The following is an 18604-nucleotide window of genomic DNA, read 5'->3' as shown; positions in this document are numbered from 1 at the left end:
GTGTTGGGAGGAATAAAGCCATATTTTTTGTGTTAGAAAATGACGTAGTTTTAATCTGGATGTGTTTAGATATGTTTAGATATGTTTAGATATGTTCGCTAATATTTCTGTGTACATTAATTTGTTTGTTAATTAATTATTATTATTGTTATTATTACTGTTATCATTATTGTTGTTTTATTGATATTTATTTATTTTTATTTTGTTTTATTTTAGGTTTATTGTTTTATTTTATTTACTTTTATGTGTTGGGAGAATTGCTATTTGACTTCTGCTGTTTAATAAGTTTGCATTTTGGTCATTGTTAGAATTTGGTTATAAAGCATCGTACACTAAGTTATATTTATTTTCTTTTATTTTTATTTATTTATTTTTCTCTATTTTTAGGCAATTATAATTCACTAGTCTGGAAACCCGGTGTTGCCCGGGTGTTCGGAGGTGTGTCCAAAGAAAAGGAGCCCCCCCCAAGTCGTAGTAGGCAGATACGTTGGAACCCGTATCGCGAAGAAGAAGAAAATGAAAAAAAGGTGACGTCTTTGCCGTTGCGTCCATCGCCAAACCGGAAGTGGCGAAAGTTTAAAATAAGGCTAGTGAATTGAAAAGAGGGGATAACTTTCGAAAATATCGGCGAAAAAAGCGACCTCTTCTTTTAGAAAAAGTTGAGGATGAAAGCAGTAATGTTTTTTGCCAATTTTCCGATATTTGTCGCCCGAAGTGTCGGCTTAAAAACGATACCGATCTCATGAAAATCCGTTGCCTCTGTTGAAAGTTTTAGGTAGACATACGTCCATCCGTCTATCCATAAATCCATCCATCCATACATACACCCATACATACATACACCCATCCATTCATACATACATGATGATTGCAACGTCTTGTCAGACTAGTGCCACTCCCTCAGTCCATGAGCTCAAATGCCTTAGGGAGTATCTATACAAAGATGATGTTACAGAGTCTTAGCTTTGTACGACAGATAAGTCTATCTCTTGGTTCAAAATGTTGAGATCGAGCAACAAGCAAGAGCAAGATAGCCAGCAACAAATTAAACTGCATACCAGCTTAATGCGGGTACTAGTCTCCCGCTTTATGTTTGTTTTTAAATCAGAGATTTGCTTCTCCTAGAAAGGTTGCCTTCACCACAGCTTACGGGAGCCCTCTCCATCCCAACACATATATACATACACGCAAATATACACGGTGTTAGTTAGTCGTTGACCCCAAAAAAGGGTTTATTCGCTCTTTGAAAGGTCTTGTTTTTAATCCTTCAGGGAGACTAACCGCCCTCCTCACCAAACAAGTCTGGAGGGGGAACCAGTTTAGTCGCCGGTGACCCGAGCATGAGGCAGGTAGTACTGGGTTACATGGTACCAGTAGCATATAAAATGACCTGACCACATCCATCCATCCATCTATACATACATGATGATGATTGCAACGTCTTCTCAGACGAGTGCCACTCCCCCAGACATTTAAAATCCATGAGCCCAAATGCCTGAGGGAGTATCTATGCAAAGATGATGTTACAGAGTCTTAGCTTTGTACGACAGCTAAGTCTCTCTCTCTCGGTTCAAAATGTTGAGATCCAGCAACAAGCAAGAGCAAGATAGCCAGCAACAAATTAAACTTCAGACCAGCTTAATGCGGGTACTGGTCTCCCGCTTTATGGTTTTTTAAATCAGAGATTTGCTTCTCCTAGAAAGGTTGCCTTCACCACGGCTTACGGGAGCCCTCTCCACCCCAATACACATATACACACACACAAATATACACGGTGCTAGTTGGCAGTTGACCCAGAAAAAGAGTTCATTCGCCCTTTGGAAGGTCTTGTCTTCAGGGAGACTAGCCGCCCTCCTCACCAAACAAGTCTGGTGGGGGAACCAGTTTAGTCGCCGGTGACCCGACCATGAGGCAGGTAGTACTGGGTTACATGGTACCAGTAGCATATCACATGACCTGACACATAATACATACATACATACATACATACATACATACATACATTTTAACAGACAGGAGAGATGGTGTCGTGTTGTTTGGATTCAACTTTGATATTATAGAATACACTATGATTTAGAAATCTGCTGAACATATTATTTGACTTCTTAAATACAATTTCATCGTTATAATTTTTGCAAAATCTATTCTGCATAGTATTACGAATCTGTTTCATGATGAATGAAGGGATTGGTGGACCTTGGATCGTTGTTTTCCTTTAAATATGGCTTACAAGTAATTTTTTTAAAGGAATTTATAATTGAGTAAGTGTTTTTATTTAATGGAATTGAACATGTTAGGCCTAAGCGGCTTATATCAAATAATTAATTTGATAGATGTCAATCAAACATTTAATAAAAATAAATCAATGAAATATATAAACAAAATACAAGCGGAATAAATGAACACATTCAGATTCAAAGTCAGTCAGCTAACACGAAGAAAAGATGGTTCTATTTCGTCTAAAAACAAACAAAAAAGTGGTGAATCACAGCCCCCCCCCAAAACCCCCAACTCTGCCTGATAAACGCGCGCATCTATTGGCTGCGATAACTGGGTGTGGTAACAATAGAAAAAACCGATTGGTTTAGTAAAAACTCAACACCAAGTGAATCTATAAAACCACGCGTTAACCTCAGTTCCATGCAATAGTCTGACGACTCCTCACAGTGATTAAACGCAGAAAATTCTATGTAGTTCATTTGCCATCCATAATATTATGTTCTTACGTAAATTCCCACTGCCTTTTTTATAAGAAAATCCAAGACTTTTCACAACAAAAGTAAGTTCGAGTGGGACCCAAATTCCAAGTTTTCTGTGAATTCTATCGACTGAAAGTGGCGTGAAATTGTCGCGAAATCACACTTCATCTTTTCATCCAATTCTCTACATGTCTAGTGGTCATCTTCCTTCAAAAGGACTCTGATTTGGTCTTCGTCTATCTTTATTGGTCTTTTGGAACGAGGGGCGTCATTGAGGTCAAAATTACTGTTTGAATCTGGTAAACCAATCCCATCTCTTAGATATAGCGTTTTCTCTATATATGGCAAAACATCGTTAGTCACTTTATTCGCTTTTTTGACTCGGGTTTAAAGCAAAAAGAAGGTGTCAGAAATCTGATGTGTTTTTATCTACTTGACAATCCATTTCTGATGAGACGAGACAAAATTATATGAGCAAAAAACGATGATCATTATCTTGTAGAACAGAATAGGGCTTTCTAATGATATATAACATTTGGCCAAATATCAAAACAGTTTTAGAACAATTTTTTTATGAAACAGCGGGATGTAAAATCTTACTATACATATATATATATATATATGTGTGTGTGTGTATTATTTCATGCATACATGTATAATATTATGAGGATATATACTATATTATGTATAGATTTCCGGTATTTATTGCAACAGTTTTCAATAATTGAGTGTAGTTAAATAGTAAGTAATATACGACAACACAATTTTCCTTCTCTTAAATTTTACTTGAGTTTGTTTGTTTCAAATTTTTTTATCTTGATTTTATCGTTATGTATGTTAAAGTTATATAAAATGTGCGCCTTATTACATTCTAAGAATAAAATAATGGGCAAATGTCTTTTTATGGTATGTAATAAATATGAAATATGCGCATTTTAAATGATTTTAAAAAGTTTGAATTTAAATGAAGTTATTTAAAAATTTTGCTTTGAAATCTTCTGATTTTTATATTTTAAAGATATAACATCAATTGAGATAGTTGCATAGTGGCAGTAATCCTTTCCATATGAATGAAAGAAACAAAATCTTAAAAGAAAAGCTCATACAATAAAAGATTCAATTAGAAATTTTATTTAAAAAAATATATATATTCGCAGAGAATTCTACCCATATGATAAAACAAACAAGATCTTATATCGGAAAAAAAGTCAGTACAACTAAATTACGTAAAATTATTGAGTAGTTTTATTTTCAAATAAGAAATAAGGTACTTGTACAGAATCCTTCCCGTATGAATAAAAGAAACAAAATCTTTTCCGTGATGAAAAGAAAAGCACATGCAATAAAAAAATATAAAAAGATCATCGATTAATTTTACTTAAAAATAAAAATAAATTAATTAAAATAATTGTTTGTGGTGCAGTGCATGTATCCTTTATTTTAATTAGTGCTTTCAATAACGTTCTGCAGGATAATTAATTTTTCCTCCACTCACTTAAAAATAATTTCTCTTCGAAGGGGGGGGGCAGTTCTAGTAGTGCTCGGAAAGCCTCCTTACTTAAACTGAGTGCTTTCAGTAGAGCTTTAGAAACGTTCTTAATTCATAATTTTCTAGTGATCATTTAAAAAATAATTTCTCTTCGATGCGGATTAGAAACTGTCTTTAATTTTATTTTAGAAAGTATCCGTTTTTTTTACATTGCTCACTTATGACATTGTTTTCGTTTGATCATTATATTTTGCTTGAAAATAGTAGATAAATGTAAAACATATGCGTTCCAGCAGGATTAAAGATAAAGAAATTTGTTTTGAAAGCAATCTGATAAGCACAGATTTTAATGATGTTTTTTCTTATTTATGGTCACGGCCAATAATTGTGAAAACACTCTAGAGCATTTAATCATTAATGTAGAAGGGCACTCGTTAATACCATATGTTACATAAAATAGTGCTCAATGTCTCTAGATGTAACAGGTGCGTGCGATGATGCAATAGGCCTGTTGAAATTTGGTAGATGCAGAATCAAAATGTAATCAATACTCTAAATACAGCTGGTATGTATTATAATATACTTTTTTTTTACACAGTGATCACCACTTATCAAAGCCCGGAAGCCACTAAGGGATAAGGGTTATTGCAAGTACATTACGTTAGTGTGGAGATTTGATGAAGTGTTTACTTAAGGGGGCGGTTCATTAGGAATTTGTTAACATTGGACTTGAAGACATCCAAGTTGTAGTCCGGTGGGAAGCAGGCAGACGGAACAGAGTTCCACAGGCGTGCAGTTCTAAGAAAGAAGCTTTGTTCATGGAATCCGCGTTTTGATTTAGGCACAGATATAGAATGGGGGAAATATTTCACAGTGGATTCAGCTAGACGGGTGTTTTTCGTGAAAGATTGGCGAGGGGGGACCAGAGATTGGAGTTCAGACGAGCACCTGCCATGGAAATAACGATAAAACAAGGATAGGTTCGCAACGTCTCTTCTGTGGGAGAGAGGTTGCAAGGTAGAGAAAAGGGCATCCCCCACTAAGCAACGAAGTCTATTTTGTACTCTGTCAAGGCAGGATGGGCTATTTTAGCAGCTCCTGCCCAGATATGGCAACAGTATTGCATCCTTGGACGTACTTGGCTTTTATACAGATAGAGAATTGCATATACTCTTATTAAGTGTTAAACCGAAGTGCTCAATACCCTAGATAGAACATACATGAGAGCTGTGAGAGAACGTGTAGGAAATTGGAGTTTCAAAGGAGAAATCGAAGTAAAGAAAGGAGGGGGAATACAGAAGAGTAAATTTCATTGTATATGTTCTTTTTTTTGTTGTTCCTTTTTTTACTATTTTATGTTTAACATCACATTTTAATAATTTCTTATTACAAATAAATTATTTTATTCCACCCAAATAGAATATTTGAAACAAAGAATACTTTCAACTTGTTACAGGCATGCAAATGCAAATCCACGAAATACGAAAAGTAATAATAAAGTAATAATAAAGAGAGTGGTCTTTGTAACTTCACCATTTTTATGGAGCTCGCTCCAGTCAAGGCATAAAGCCACAGCTAGCAAAAGCAAAAGATGATTATCGCAAAAAGAGATGTCTAATTGAGGTTAGTCTTGAAAAGACCAAAGTTATAGGTAGAAGGAAAATAGTCAGAGAGAGAGAGAGAGAGAGAGAGAGAGAGAGAGAGAGAGAGAGAGAGAGAGAGAGTTTCACAAATTTGCAGTTCTTGAAAAGAAGCTATTTATATAGGAAGCTCTATTAAAATGAGATATTAAAATAGTTATCCAACCAGCAAAAGAAGACCAAACATTCTGAAGAACACACGACTGAGACTAGTAACTTCAAGTATGTGAAAGAGAATTAATAGAAAAAGAAAGGTTGCGGGTCATTCAACTTACATTTATTCAAAGTACATTTATTCAAAGTACATTTATTCAAAGTACATTTATTCAACTTACATTTATTCAAATTACATTTATTCAAATTACATTTATTCAAAGTACATTTATTCAAAGTACATTTATTCAAAGTACATTTATTCAACTTAAATTCATTTAAATTAAATTTATTCAAAGTACATTTATTCAAAGTACATTTATTCAAAGTACATTTATTCAAAGTACATTTATTCAACTTACATTTATTCAAATTACATTTATTCAAAGTACATTTATTCAAAGTACATTTATTCAAAGTACATTTATTCAAAGTACATTTATTCAACTTAAATTCATTTAAATTAAATTTATTCAAAGTACATTTATTCAAATTACATTTAGTCAAAGTACATTTAGTCAACTTAAATTCATTCAAATTACATTTATTCAACTTACATTCATTCAAAGTACATTTAGTCAAATTACATTTATTCAAAGTACATTTATTCAAATTACATTTATTCAAATTACATTTCGACGCTTTATGAAGAACCCACACATGATACAGATTCATGAACCGAAATCTTACAACAGCATGCCATACATGGTCTGATAGTAGATGTGTAGAGAATATTCACAGGTGTGAGAATTTGTTTAGAGCGATAGAGAGAATCGACTTTACAAGAAGCAGGAAAACAATGGAACTAATGCATGACTTACTACTACTGCTACTACTATTACTATTACTACTACTATTAAAGGCGTTATAATCAATGAACTTCATTTTTGCAATTGGGAAAACAATTATCTATTTCCAAATTTATGTTGATTTTGTATATATTTTTATTATTCTATAATTCCCCGAAATATTTCACAGTGAAACAAATTTACTTAAAATCTTAGAAACAATAAAGTAAAGAAAATCTATGATTTATTTGAAGCTAGCCTGGGTGCCCGGCGTTGTCCGAGTGTTTGGAGGTGTGTGTTGAGCAAAAAAAAAATTCTAATAGGTGAGCAGGCTCGAACCCGTACTGCGAAGGAGAAAAAGAATTTAAAAAAAAATTAAAAATTGACGTCTTTGCTGTTGCGCCCATCGACAAACCGGAAGTGGCTAAAGTTTAAATTAAGGCGATTAGTCAATCGAAAAGTGGAGATGGTTTTCGAAAATATCGGCGAAGAAAACCGGCCCTCCTTGTAGAAAAGTGCCCAGTTGAGGATGAACGAATTAATGTTTTTAGCTAATTTTTCGATATTTGTTATCCGAAGGGTCGAGTTTCAAAATGATACCAATCGCGTGAAAATCCGTCGCCTCTGTCGAAAGTCTTAGGCAGATATACATCCATTCATGCTACATACATTTAAACAGAGCAGTGAGATTTATATTATAGACTACACAAAATATGCATACAAATAATCAATTCCCCCAGATGAGATTCCAGATAAAATTGAGCTTTATTTATTTGATAAGGCAAAAAAAAAAAAAAAATCAATTCAAAAAATAATTAACAAATTCAGGGTTTACCCTCTTTTTATTTAGATTTACTAGTGTGCAATGGCCGAAGGTAGGAACGATTTATCACAGGTATATTTATATGGAAGTTAGTGTCGGCGTGTAACTCAACGTACGCACCCATAAACATGCAAGCATGACGTATCATTCCCAAGTCGACTTACGCACATAAACTTTCTTCCGATGTCCCTGGTTTCTATTAACTTATTAGCAGGTTGCCCGGCGTTGCCCGGTCGTAAAACAATCTTAAATATTATGCTTTAATTCATGCAGATATTTATTATTAAAGAGCAAATTGATCGATTATTATATTGTCCCTGATATGCAGTACTGATTTCAACAGTGAAACAAAAATGGCATGTGTGCCGTCAATTACAATCGAAACAAACAATATAGCTCTGCAACCTTAATCCGTATGACTTAAATCCGTACGTATAAAACAACTGCAAAAAATGCCGTTATTTAACGCATAACATTTAATTAACGCATGCTCAAAAAAACGGGTATAGTCAATTTATGCCAAGCCAATGTCAATTATTTTTCAATTTTGACGCCTTAGTAATTATTTCACGTGTTAAAATACGCTATATATCAAATTATAACTCTGTAGATCAAATATTTAGCGAGGAGTTTTGTAGAGCCTTTTCGCAAACATATCGACAAGGTCACTTATCTACACTTAAATATGTCATTTCCGTGTGTTAAAAGGTTTTCTTCTTAAATTCGAAGCAATTATGCAAAATCTGAAAAACGTGCGCAAACAGTATTCATCGTATTAGTAACTTGAAACAAATCATCTTATTAGAAACCAGAAAGTAATGAATAAGTAATTAATTAATGTTCATTTTTCAAAGGAATATACACATTAGTTTACATTTATGTAGTCGCTCACATATCCATGATTGAATATATTACAAAACTTCGTTTTAATAATTTTTAAATACAAAAAGTGAGTCTTTTAATATCAATGTCAGAGCGAAAAAAAAAAAAACTCAACGTTATTTGTTGATATAGATTATGAACAAACACCTTGCTGTGCGAACCCCTGCCCAGGATGTCCTCAACAAATGTAACCTTCTCACAGTAAACGTTCAGTAACAATTTGCATTGTTTCTGAGTGAAAAATAACACCAAAATAAAACAAAAATATAAAAATCAAGTGAAGCATGCATGGTCCCCCATGAGTGCACAATGAACGAAGCATAAAAAATGACAAAGATCAGCATTTGCCCACTCCCATTTAGCTCCACAAGTCGTCAGAGGACGTCAAATCCTGGTGAAAATGAACAAACGGTGAAGTTTTAGGCCTTAACATTTGTAAATTTGAGTTGTGCCTCATGCAGAAAAAAAAGAAATAATTAAGTCAATCATTTGCATCCCTATTTAGTCCTCAAGGCCTTAACATATTTAAATTTGAGTCCAGCACCATGCAAAACTGCTAAATAGACATACACAGAAAAATTTTGACAAATATGGTAAAATACTCTTAAAAGAGCACCTGGGACACAACCAAGTCTTATCGTGAAGTATAGACGAACAAAAGTACATAGAAATCAGTTAGTTACAACTTTTTAGAAATCGTTTATAAAAATCGAAGGGATCAATTCTTCTTTAATAAGCATAAAAGTGTCAATTTTAGCCATTTTAAATTGAAAGGCACCTCTAAGGGGGTCAACTTGAGTTTCCCCGAAAAATATGTTCTTTACTTTTTTTTACTCATATCATGTTTAATGTTTGTGCAAAATTTTTAAAAAATCCAAGGCGTAGTTATTGAGAAAAGTACGAACGGACGAACGGACACGTGTGAATTTACATGTCCACCTTCTTTTTGTCGGGGGACTAATAACTGTTTTGCATAATTTGCAGAAAATTTCCAATAAGGATTAAATCTCTCCGATTATTAAGGTTTTTGCTTAAAGAAAAAAAAAGACCAACGATATAAGTAGGAACAGAGAAAAATACTAAAATATTTCAAAAAGGTACTGTGTTTCAGAACTTTTGAAATGGCGATTGTTAATCCATATATAATTACCGTAGTAGCTTTAACGTACGTACGTGTGCCACAGTTTCCATGATTTTTAATGATTCGCTCAAGAAATCCTATTTATTATAAAAGGAGGATAGAAAGTGATAACTAGGGCTATGACAAAAGAATATTCATATTGTTTTGGCTCTCGAGTGTATATCCGACACAATTTGACACAGTTAATCAATTGAGAACCACATCACTCTATATAAAAACATATACAATATTAACTGATATATACTCGAGAGTCAAAATAACGAAAACAATGTTCTGTTGTCATAGCCCTAGTGGTAACTAGGACTATGACAACAGAATATTTTTTTCATTGTTTTGACTCTCGAGTATACATCCGACACAGTTAGACACAATTAATCAACCGAGAACCACATCACTCTACATAAAAAAACATATGAGATATCAATGGATATATACCTGAGAGTCAAAAAAAAAAAAAAGGAAAAATATATGCTTTTGTCATAGCTCTAGATATAAGATACTACGAAGATTAAATTGGTATTATATATATATATATATATATATATATATATATATATATATATATATATATATATATATATACGCTAATGTAATGTTTGTAGTATGTTATCCCCTTTGTAATAAATAGGATCTCCCGATCACCGAAGACGCAATGTAAAAAAATAATTAAAAAAAAAGATGTCGCTCTTGTAAAACAGACGCAATGTAAGGATAGGATCTCTCCAATCACCGATAAGATCTTCCGATTAATGTAAATAGGATCTCCCGATCACCAAAGACGCAATGTAAAAGAAATGATGTCGTGCGTGAAACTAAAATATACCTTCTTGGTCTTTTGTCTAGAATCCAAGGGTTGTATCTGTTATGGTTAAAGATTCTATAATGATATCGTAGGGTTTCCGTTCGCGTCAGGCGTCCATACAATGGGAATATGTAACTCCTATAATTATATTGAGGATAAATCGTAATAACCAGATATAATCTAACACGACATTAACCAGATTACTAATGTAAATAATTTTACAGTTTCGACAAAAGGGCTACAATTATATCGTGTGGTTTGCATCCATGCTGGATGCTCACAGAGAGCAATATATTAGATATAAAAATTGCCGTTGTGGAATTACCACAGGTCCCACTAGTGTAAATTACTTGAATTATTAAGATTACTATTCCCATCTTGGCTGTTATTTGCCAAATGTTGTGGGCTGATTTATCACTAGCACTCCTTCAGGCACGCCTCGCCAAACTTGGGAATCGGCAAGGAACTACGGACAAAAACATTTGTTAGATTGCTTTTTATTAGTCAGCTATGAACAGACAAAGCGGGGGAGGGCAGAGCGGTAGCTCTAGATATATCTAAGGCTTTTGACAGGGTATGGCATGAGGGTCTCCTCAGGAAAATCAGATCATACGGTATCACTGGTAGAATACTTAACATAATTAAATCCTTCTTAGTTAAGAGAAAAATCCAGGTTGTCCTCGACGGTCGTACATCTAAACAATATGATATAAATGCGGGGGTGCCCCAGGGTTCTATCCTTGGACCTCTATTGTTCCTGATATTCATAAATGACCTCCCCGACAAAATTGCCTCTGAGATGGGTATATATGCTGATGACACTACACTCTATGGCAGGCACGACAGGAAGACGAATGAACACATTTCTAAAGAAATGGCAGAAACACTAGAGGAAGACCTCCAATCTGTAGTGGAATGGGGACAAAAGTGGTTGGTCGCGTTCAATGCTGCCAAGACTAAACTAGTTTCATTCAATAATTACAAGAACCCCTCTCTACCACCCATAGCAATGGCCAACGACTCTTTATCTGAGAGTCCATCTTTCAAACTCCTTGGCCTAACGTTCACAGGAAACATGAGTTGGAACAATTACATTGAAGGCATTGCCAGGGCCGCTGCAAGAAAGGTGGGCTCTCTCTACCGTGCTAGAAAACTACTAACACCCGAAAGTATCCTGTACCTCTATAAGGCCACCATTCGCCAATGTATGAAGTATTGCTGCCACATCTGGGCTGATGCATCTGCTACTAGTCTCTCGCTCCTTGACAAGGTTCAAAAGAGAGTCGCAAACCTGATAGGCCGTGAACTGGCATCTAAGCTTCAGCCTCTGTCCCATCGACGAAATGTTGCTTCCCTCTGCCTTTTCTACAAGTATTTTAGTGGTGAATGCTCTGACGAACTGCAATCACTTGTGCCCCCACGACGTGAACACCCTCGACAAACCTGACAGGCTGCTAAATCTCACCCCCACACTGTAGAGATCCCTAGATGTAGAAGATCTTTTTACTCCAATAGTTTCTTCCCCAGAACCGCTAGACTCTGGAATTCCATTCCAGGTCTCTGCTTCCCCAACAGTACTGACGTGCAGAAGTTCAAGTGTAACGTGAACCGGCATCTTGTTGCCTAAATCCCTACATAGTACTCCAGTAGTTGTTGCCCCTGATAGTAGCCCCCAACACCAAAGTGGCAAATTTGCCTTGTTTGGGGTGAAAATGTAATAAAAAAGAAAAATTAAAAATGATAGAAGAGTTCAATAATTTGTAATTTTATTCTAAGCAACGACTGTACTGAGAAATGGACCTTTAATCCTAAGAAGACTTTTATTTAGAATTGATCATTATTTAGCACTTATTATGTCCGTTCAGCCACGGCTCAAGGCAAGACACCTGAACAAGCATCCTCCGTTGATTAAATTCCGTCCAGATTCACAAGTTAAGCGAGACGCACCTAAAAAATATCGGAAGTTACATCAACCGAAACGTCGTAGAGACAAGATTTCAGATAGAAAAAGTAGCCCGAGTAATCCTAAATTAACAAAACTACACAATATATATATATATATATATATATATATATATATAATATATATATTATTATTATTATTTAAACAACACTGTTTATATATATATATATATATATATATATATATATATATATATATATGTATATATATACAGGGTGCGTCTGGTATTTGAGAAGCAGATATTAATATAACTCAGCAAATGAAAAGACAGGCTGTAAATAGTAGCAATAATAGCAGAACACAGTAATTTGCAAATTGCATGATCACATTGCCCCCAATTTGTGGCCTCCAAGCTCTGCAGACCTAAATCCGTAAGATTATTATGTGTGGGGCGTTGTTGAGAGAGATGGTAATAAACATTCTCATAACACTAAAGATTCTCTGAAAGCAACCGTAGTCAGAGTAATGCAGGATATCGACGAGAACCATCTTAAACGCGCCTGCCAACGGTTTAGATCTCGAATAGAAGTTGTAATTGATGCTGAGGGCGATTTTTTTTACTAAAGTTAAAAAAATAATATTTTACTTTATTTACAATAAAGTGACTTCTTGTAATACCAATGTTTTTGTTTGTCTTTTTGATTATTTTTAAAAAGAGAAATATATGTTCTCAAATACCAGACGCACGCACCCTATATATATATATATATATATATATATATATATATATATATATATATATATATATATATATATATATATATATATATGGGGATATATGTTTATTCCATTATATTTCATATTTTATTTATTACCAATCCTTTAATTCATGAAGCTCAATGTAACTACAGAACATATATAAATAAATGACAAGTCTATAATCCAAATTTCAAGATGTTGTCCATCTTACCGTTTATTTCACGTTGACATGCACAATTCTTGACAACACATGTTTCATGTGTCTGTACACACACATACATACATACACACACACACACACACACACACACACACACACACACATATATATATATATATTAACCTTGCCAGTTCGTCTGTTACTGTGAGGAACGGTCGCTACCAAATTCCTTTGCCAGTTTTTGTATGTAGGGGTTTTAAATCTGTGGAATAAATTTGATTTGTATTTTAGCCGTATAGAAATAGCGACTAAGTTGTCAAAATTTACAAAAAAGAGAACTGAATAAACGTAAGTCGACTAAATGTGATATTCGTACGAACACGCACATATAGTTTTCTATCGTTAACAATGATAGTTTTTAATATTTTTGTATGCGTATGAATTTCGGGCAGACATTAACAAATAGGACCGGAGAACTATATTTCTATGCTTCAATTCTAGTCGATAGCACTCAAGTTATACATTTTTAGATCACTATTATATATTGAGTACAATATAATAATAAATAGATTATTGGCTCTACAATAATAAATACTAAATGTGCATAGATGAATGTATCATATTGGAGCAAATTTTACGACAACGCCAGCGGGCAATAATATGTAATAGATACAATATAAAAGTACATAGAACATTGAATCTATAATAATAATAATAATAATAATAATAATAATAATAATAATAATAATAATAATAATAATAATAAATACGACACCTGCATAAATTATTAGGTTGGTGCAAAAATAATTTTTTTGACGTTGAACTATATATATATAAAATAGGTACGGCATAATCGCGTTGACACACAGGTTCTCGTCAGACCACCGAAGTTAAGCAACGTTGAGCCTGGTTAGTACCAGTTGTGTGAGCATTTGGGAATTCTAGGCGCTGTATGTGCTATCCTCTTATTTCGCTATTTGTTTCCAGTTGTGTTATATATACACTTCACTTGCCACTGGTATTTAACAATGTCGACTCAGGAGAGGTATGGTTGGAGATTGCGCATCTCCTGCTACAAAAATTTCATGCGCAGACACCCCTTGGTGAGTATCCATAGTTTGTCGAAACTGAAGGAGTCCCCCAAAAATATATATAAAAGCCACATTATTTATGCACCAACCAAATAATTTATTAATTTTAAATCGTTTTTATTTTTACAGTTGAACAGCAAAAAAAAAACGACATTATTAGTTTTGCAGTAACCTAATAATACCATATGTAAGCGTATTTTACGACCGGGCAACGGCGGCCGGCTAATTGTACGAATATAAGCGGACCTTTTTCAAGGTGTGCAAAATAGTAAGAAAGCGATCTAATTGTACTTACCGCGAGAGTTTTGTAAACATTTTTCCTGACGCGCGTTTCATCTAATATCTATCGATGATGCTCGTCGAAGCGTCCGCGTTGTAAAATTTACAGATGAATTCGGAAAACTTTATTCGCTTTTGTCGATATAACGAGTCACGTCACAGTTGTATTGCCGCTTACAATAATACTATTAACGACTTATTACACTCCATCAGTGGTTTGGTCGATACATAAAAAAGGTGTGAGATCTTTTCATGTAAGGCGCTCATATCTATATTGATCGTGCTGATCCGCTTATATTGTGGCCTGCTGTGAGTTCAGCTTTCACATAACAGTTTCACATAAACGGAAAATTATAAAAATGAAAAAAAAAAACATACTGTCCATTGGCAAATCAAAACTTTAGTCAACCTAATCTGTTGACGAAAATAGACAAACACTTTTTTTTTTTGGCAGAGCTTACATATACAGTTATCTATGTAATAAACGCAAATTAAAATTGATATTATGTAATTAACCGGAAACTGTAATTGCTACTTGAAAATAATCTAAAATTTAAATTTCTATTTTGGAGTAGGCACAAACTAAGATTGCTATTTTTAATTACGTCAAACTAAAATAAACTTGCTATTTCGCAATAACCTCCAGTTAAATTACTATTTTGCAATTACCTTCAATTAACATTGCGATCCTACCATCGCTTAAACTGATATGATTATTTTGCTAACACCAACTAAAATTACTATTTGAGAATTACCCACGGTTAAAAGTGCATTCTTTCAATAATCTACAAACAAAATTGCTATTATCAAATTATCTCCGCTTGAAACTTTTTACTAAACCTAACACATAAGATTCACATTGTTCAATAAATCGCAACTACAATTACAAGGAAGTGCCATTTTCGTTAATAGTATTGACCATGACATTGTTGGTACTGACCATCATGATATATTGACCATTATTTCAATGGGACTATTATTATTAAGAATAAATAATATTCATTGATGTAGAAAGAATCGCTGCATAAGAAGCTCCAACTGTCATATGGGAGGTTGGATTTTGATCTTGGCTTGAGGTAGTTGCTTGTCTAGTCGGACTGATGAGCAGTGATACAGCGAAACAGTACTGTATGTGAATGACTATAATGCTCCCTATCTTGAGCTGAGCATATTGGGAAGTGATATACAAATTACCATTGGCGTATGAAGCGATGCTCTTTGTGTAAACAAATCGAGCTTAGGTATTTGGACAATGTCCAAACATTGTTATTCACTGCCCGCATAGCAGCAGCCGAATAGCGTAACGGTTAGAAACTCCGACATTCACATGGGCGGCTGGGTTTCGATTCTCGCTTGAGGTAGTTGCTTGTCTAGCCGCACTGATGAGTTGTGAAACAGAGAAACAGTAATGTATGTGGATGACTCTTTCTCTCTCTCTCTCTCTCTCTCTATATATATATATATATATATATATGGTAGCACATCTAAGACCGTAAACGACCAAGTTCTCTCCGATTCTCTCTCCTCTTATCTTGAGCACGTGGTACAATGGGGAAAGTAATAGCTGGTTACTTTTAATGCATCTAAAACCAAGCTTCTTTCTTTACATCATCGACGTTCTGATCCCCATCTCGCATCAATTGAAATGAATGGCTTTCGTCTTGAGGAGGCCTCAAGTTTTTACAAGCTTCTGGGCTTGACCTTTACTCCTGATTTTAAATGGAACACGTACATCAAATTTGTTGCCAAGGCCGCTGGAAAAATGGCGGGATCTTCTATCGATCCAGTAGATATCTCACTGCTGATGCAATTCTCTATCTATATAAGAGCCAGGTACGTCCATGGATGGAGTACTGTTGCCACATCTGGGCAGGAGCTGCTAGAAAGGACTTGTCCTGATTTGATAGAGTTCAAAATAGACACCGTAGCCTCGTAGATGTCCTTTTCTCTTCCCTGCAACCTCTATCTCACAGAAGAGATATTGCGAGTTTGTCTCTGCTGTATCGTTATTTTCATGGAAAGTGTTCGACTGAGCTTCAATCTATGCCCCCCTCGCCAAACTTTCACAAGAAACACTCGTCTAGCTGAAAACACTATCAATAATTCCCTCCACTCTAAACCTAAACGTAGAACAAAGCTTCTTTCTTAGAACTTCATGCCTGTGGAATTGTCCTCTGTTTGCCTGCTTTCCAGCTGACGACAATATGGTTGTCTTCAATTCTAACGTAAAAAAGTTCTTGATGAGCCGTTCCACTTGTTAACAAATTTACCGAATTTCCATTACTAACGATTACTATATTGTCCAATTTTTACTGTACACTCTTTAACCCATATCCTCGAATAGCCTCTTGGCCTTGATAAGTGGTGATGTTGGCATACTGTGGATGTTCAACGTACATGCCATGATATTATTGTAGCTCTTTTATCAATACTGAAAATATATCTAAGCTAGGAGGGACGCCCGTCGTAGTCCGGCCGTAAAATAGGCTTAAATATGATATTTTAATACATGCAGATTTCGTATATATTATTATAGAATAAATTTTCTATCGATTCTTATATACTATAAAGTTGTGATTTCAAAAAAAAAAATATATCCATATGAAGTAAGTTCATCAGCTTGAATCGAAACAGAAACTTATAAAAAATATATATATATATATACATATATATATACATATATATATACATACATATATATATGTATACATATATATACATATATATACACATATATAATTATACATATATATATATGTATATATAATTTTAGTTCCTCCAGCTATAATCGAAACCCAAACCAAAAGTTGTGAAGAATTCTTGATAAAATTATTTATTACAAGAAATTGAAGGTCATCGTCTTTGATACAAATGTAACTGTCTGTTTAAATGTATATATGTATGTATGTATGTATGTATGTATGTCTGCCTAAAACTTTTCACAGAGGCGACTGATTTTCATGAGATTGATATCGTTTTGAAGACCGATCCAATGGACGACCAATATCGAAAAATTGACTAAAAACATTAATTCCTTCACTTTCAACTGGCCACTTTTCTTGAGGGAGGGATCGCTTTTTTTCGCAAATATTTTCGAAATTCATCTCTTTTCGATTTTCTGGCCTCAATTTTAACCTACGTCACTTCCGGTTAGGCGATGGACTCAACAGCATACACGTCACGTTTTTTTTTTTTCACATTCTCATCCTTTGCGGTACAGGTCCGAGCCTGCCTGCCTACTACCACTTTTATTTTGTTGCTCAGCACACACCTCCAAACACCCGGGCAACGCCGAGCCCCCAGGCTTATAACAATTAAATGACAGTCACTTGAAAGAAAAAATAAAGATGAAAGCGTGACACACAAAATAACGCACACACTATCGTATTAATATATAGATATATTGCTGTGCGTATGAGTGTGTCTATTTAATTATAGAAAGCGAGTATAGACTGGAAAAATAATTAAATGAGATACCATTTCCGTCATATAAATCTAAATATATTATAAAGTTCTGATATTTTTACTTATCAAATATACATTAGGTAAATTATTTCCTTGTGACTGCTGCAAATTCAATTAGTGAACTACGAAATCAAGAACTTTTTATATCTATTTACAAAAAAGTTATTGTATTTCAGATTCAATATCATTCAGCCTTCATTACAAGTTTTATTACCATCTGAACTATTTTACGGAGACGCTGCAATTTATTTTATACAGCCATGGTAAACATTATGGCGCACCTATAAAAAAAACATATAATAGTTTAAACCTACGCATTTAAAGTTTGAAAATTGTACAGTGAACAACTGAGAGCAAATGTAAATTATTTAACAGTAGATTGTCGTATTTATTTGCTTTAAAGCCGTTTTCATGAGTTTTAGTTAAGTCTCATACTAAATTCATTCCAATATTCAAAATGATTTATTATTATTCTAAAACTTGTTTCTTATTTTCTTGGTAATATTTGATTCCTGACAGTGCTTTAATAG

The 18604-nt window shown here is 34.2% G+C and overlaps 2 protein-coding genes across 2 annotated transcripts in view; both read right to left on the bottom strand.

Moving 5' to 3' along the window:
* Nucleotides 1-15059, bottom strand: part of LOC145241402 (uncharacterized) — a 202177-nt gene extending 187118 nt beyond the window's left edge. The window contains exon 1 of the mRNA XM_080104331.1: nt 14626-15059. Within this exon, the coding sequence (XP_079960457.1) occupies nt 14626-14666 (41 nt within the window). The 5' untranslated portion in view covers nt 14667-15059. The remainder of the gene's footprint in view (nt 1-14625) is intronic.
* The window catches only part of LOC145241401 (uncharacterized), a 197758-nt gene that overhangs the window by 86445 nt on the left and 92709 nt on the right, over nt 1-18604 (bottom strand). The gene's annotated exons all lie outside the window — the stretch shown is intronic.

Source organism: Euprymna scolopes, chromosome 20 (genome assembly GCF_053919585.1).
Source record: "Euprymna scolopes isolate OS-2025 chromosome 20, ASM5391958v1, whole genome shotgun sequence".
In the NCBI taxonomy this organism is placed as follows: domain Eukaryota; kingdom Metazoa; phylum Mollusca; class Cephalopoda; order Sepiida; family Sepiolidae; genus Euprymna; species Euprymna scolopes.
This window is presented reverse-complemented; position numbering and strand designations above follow the sequence as displayed.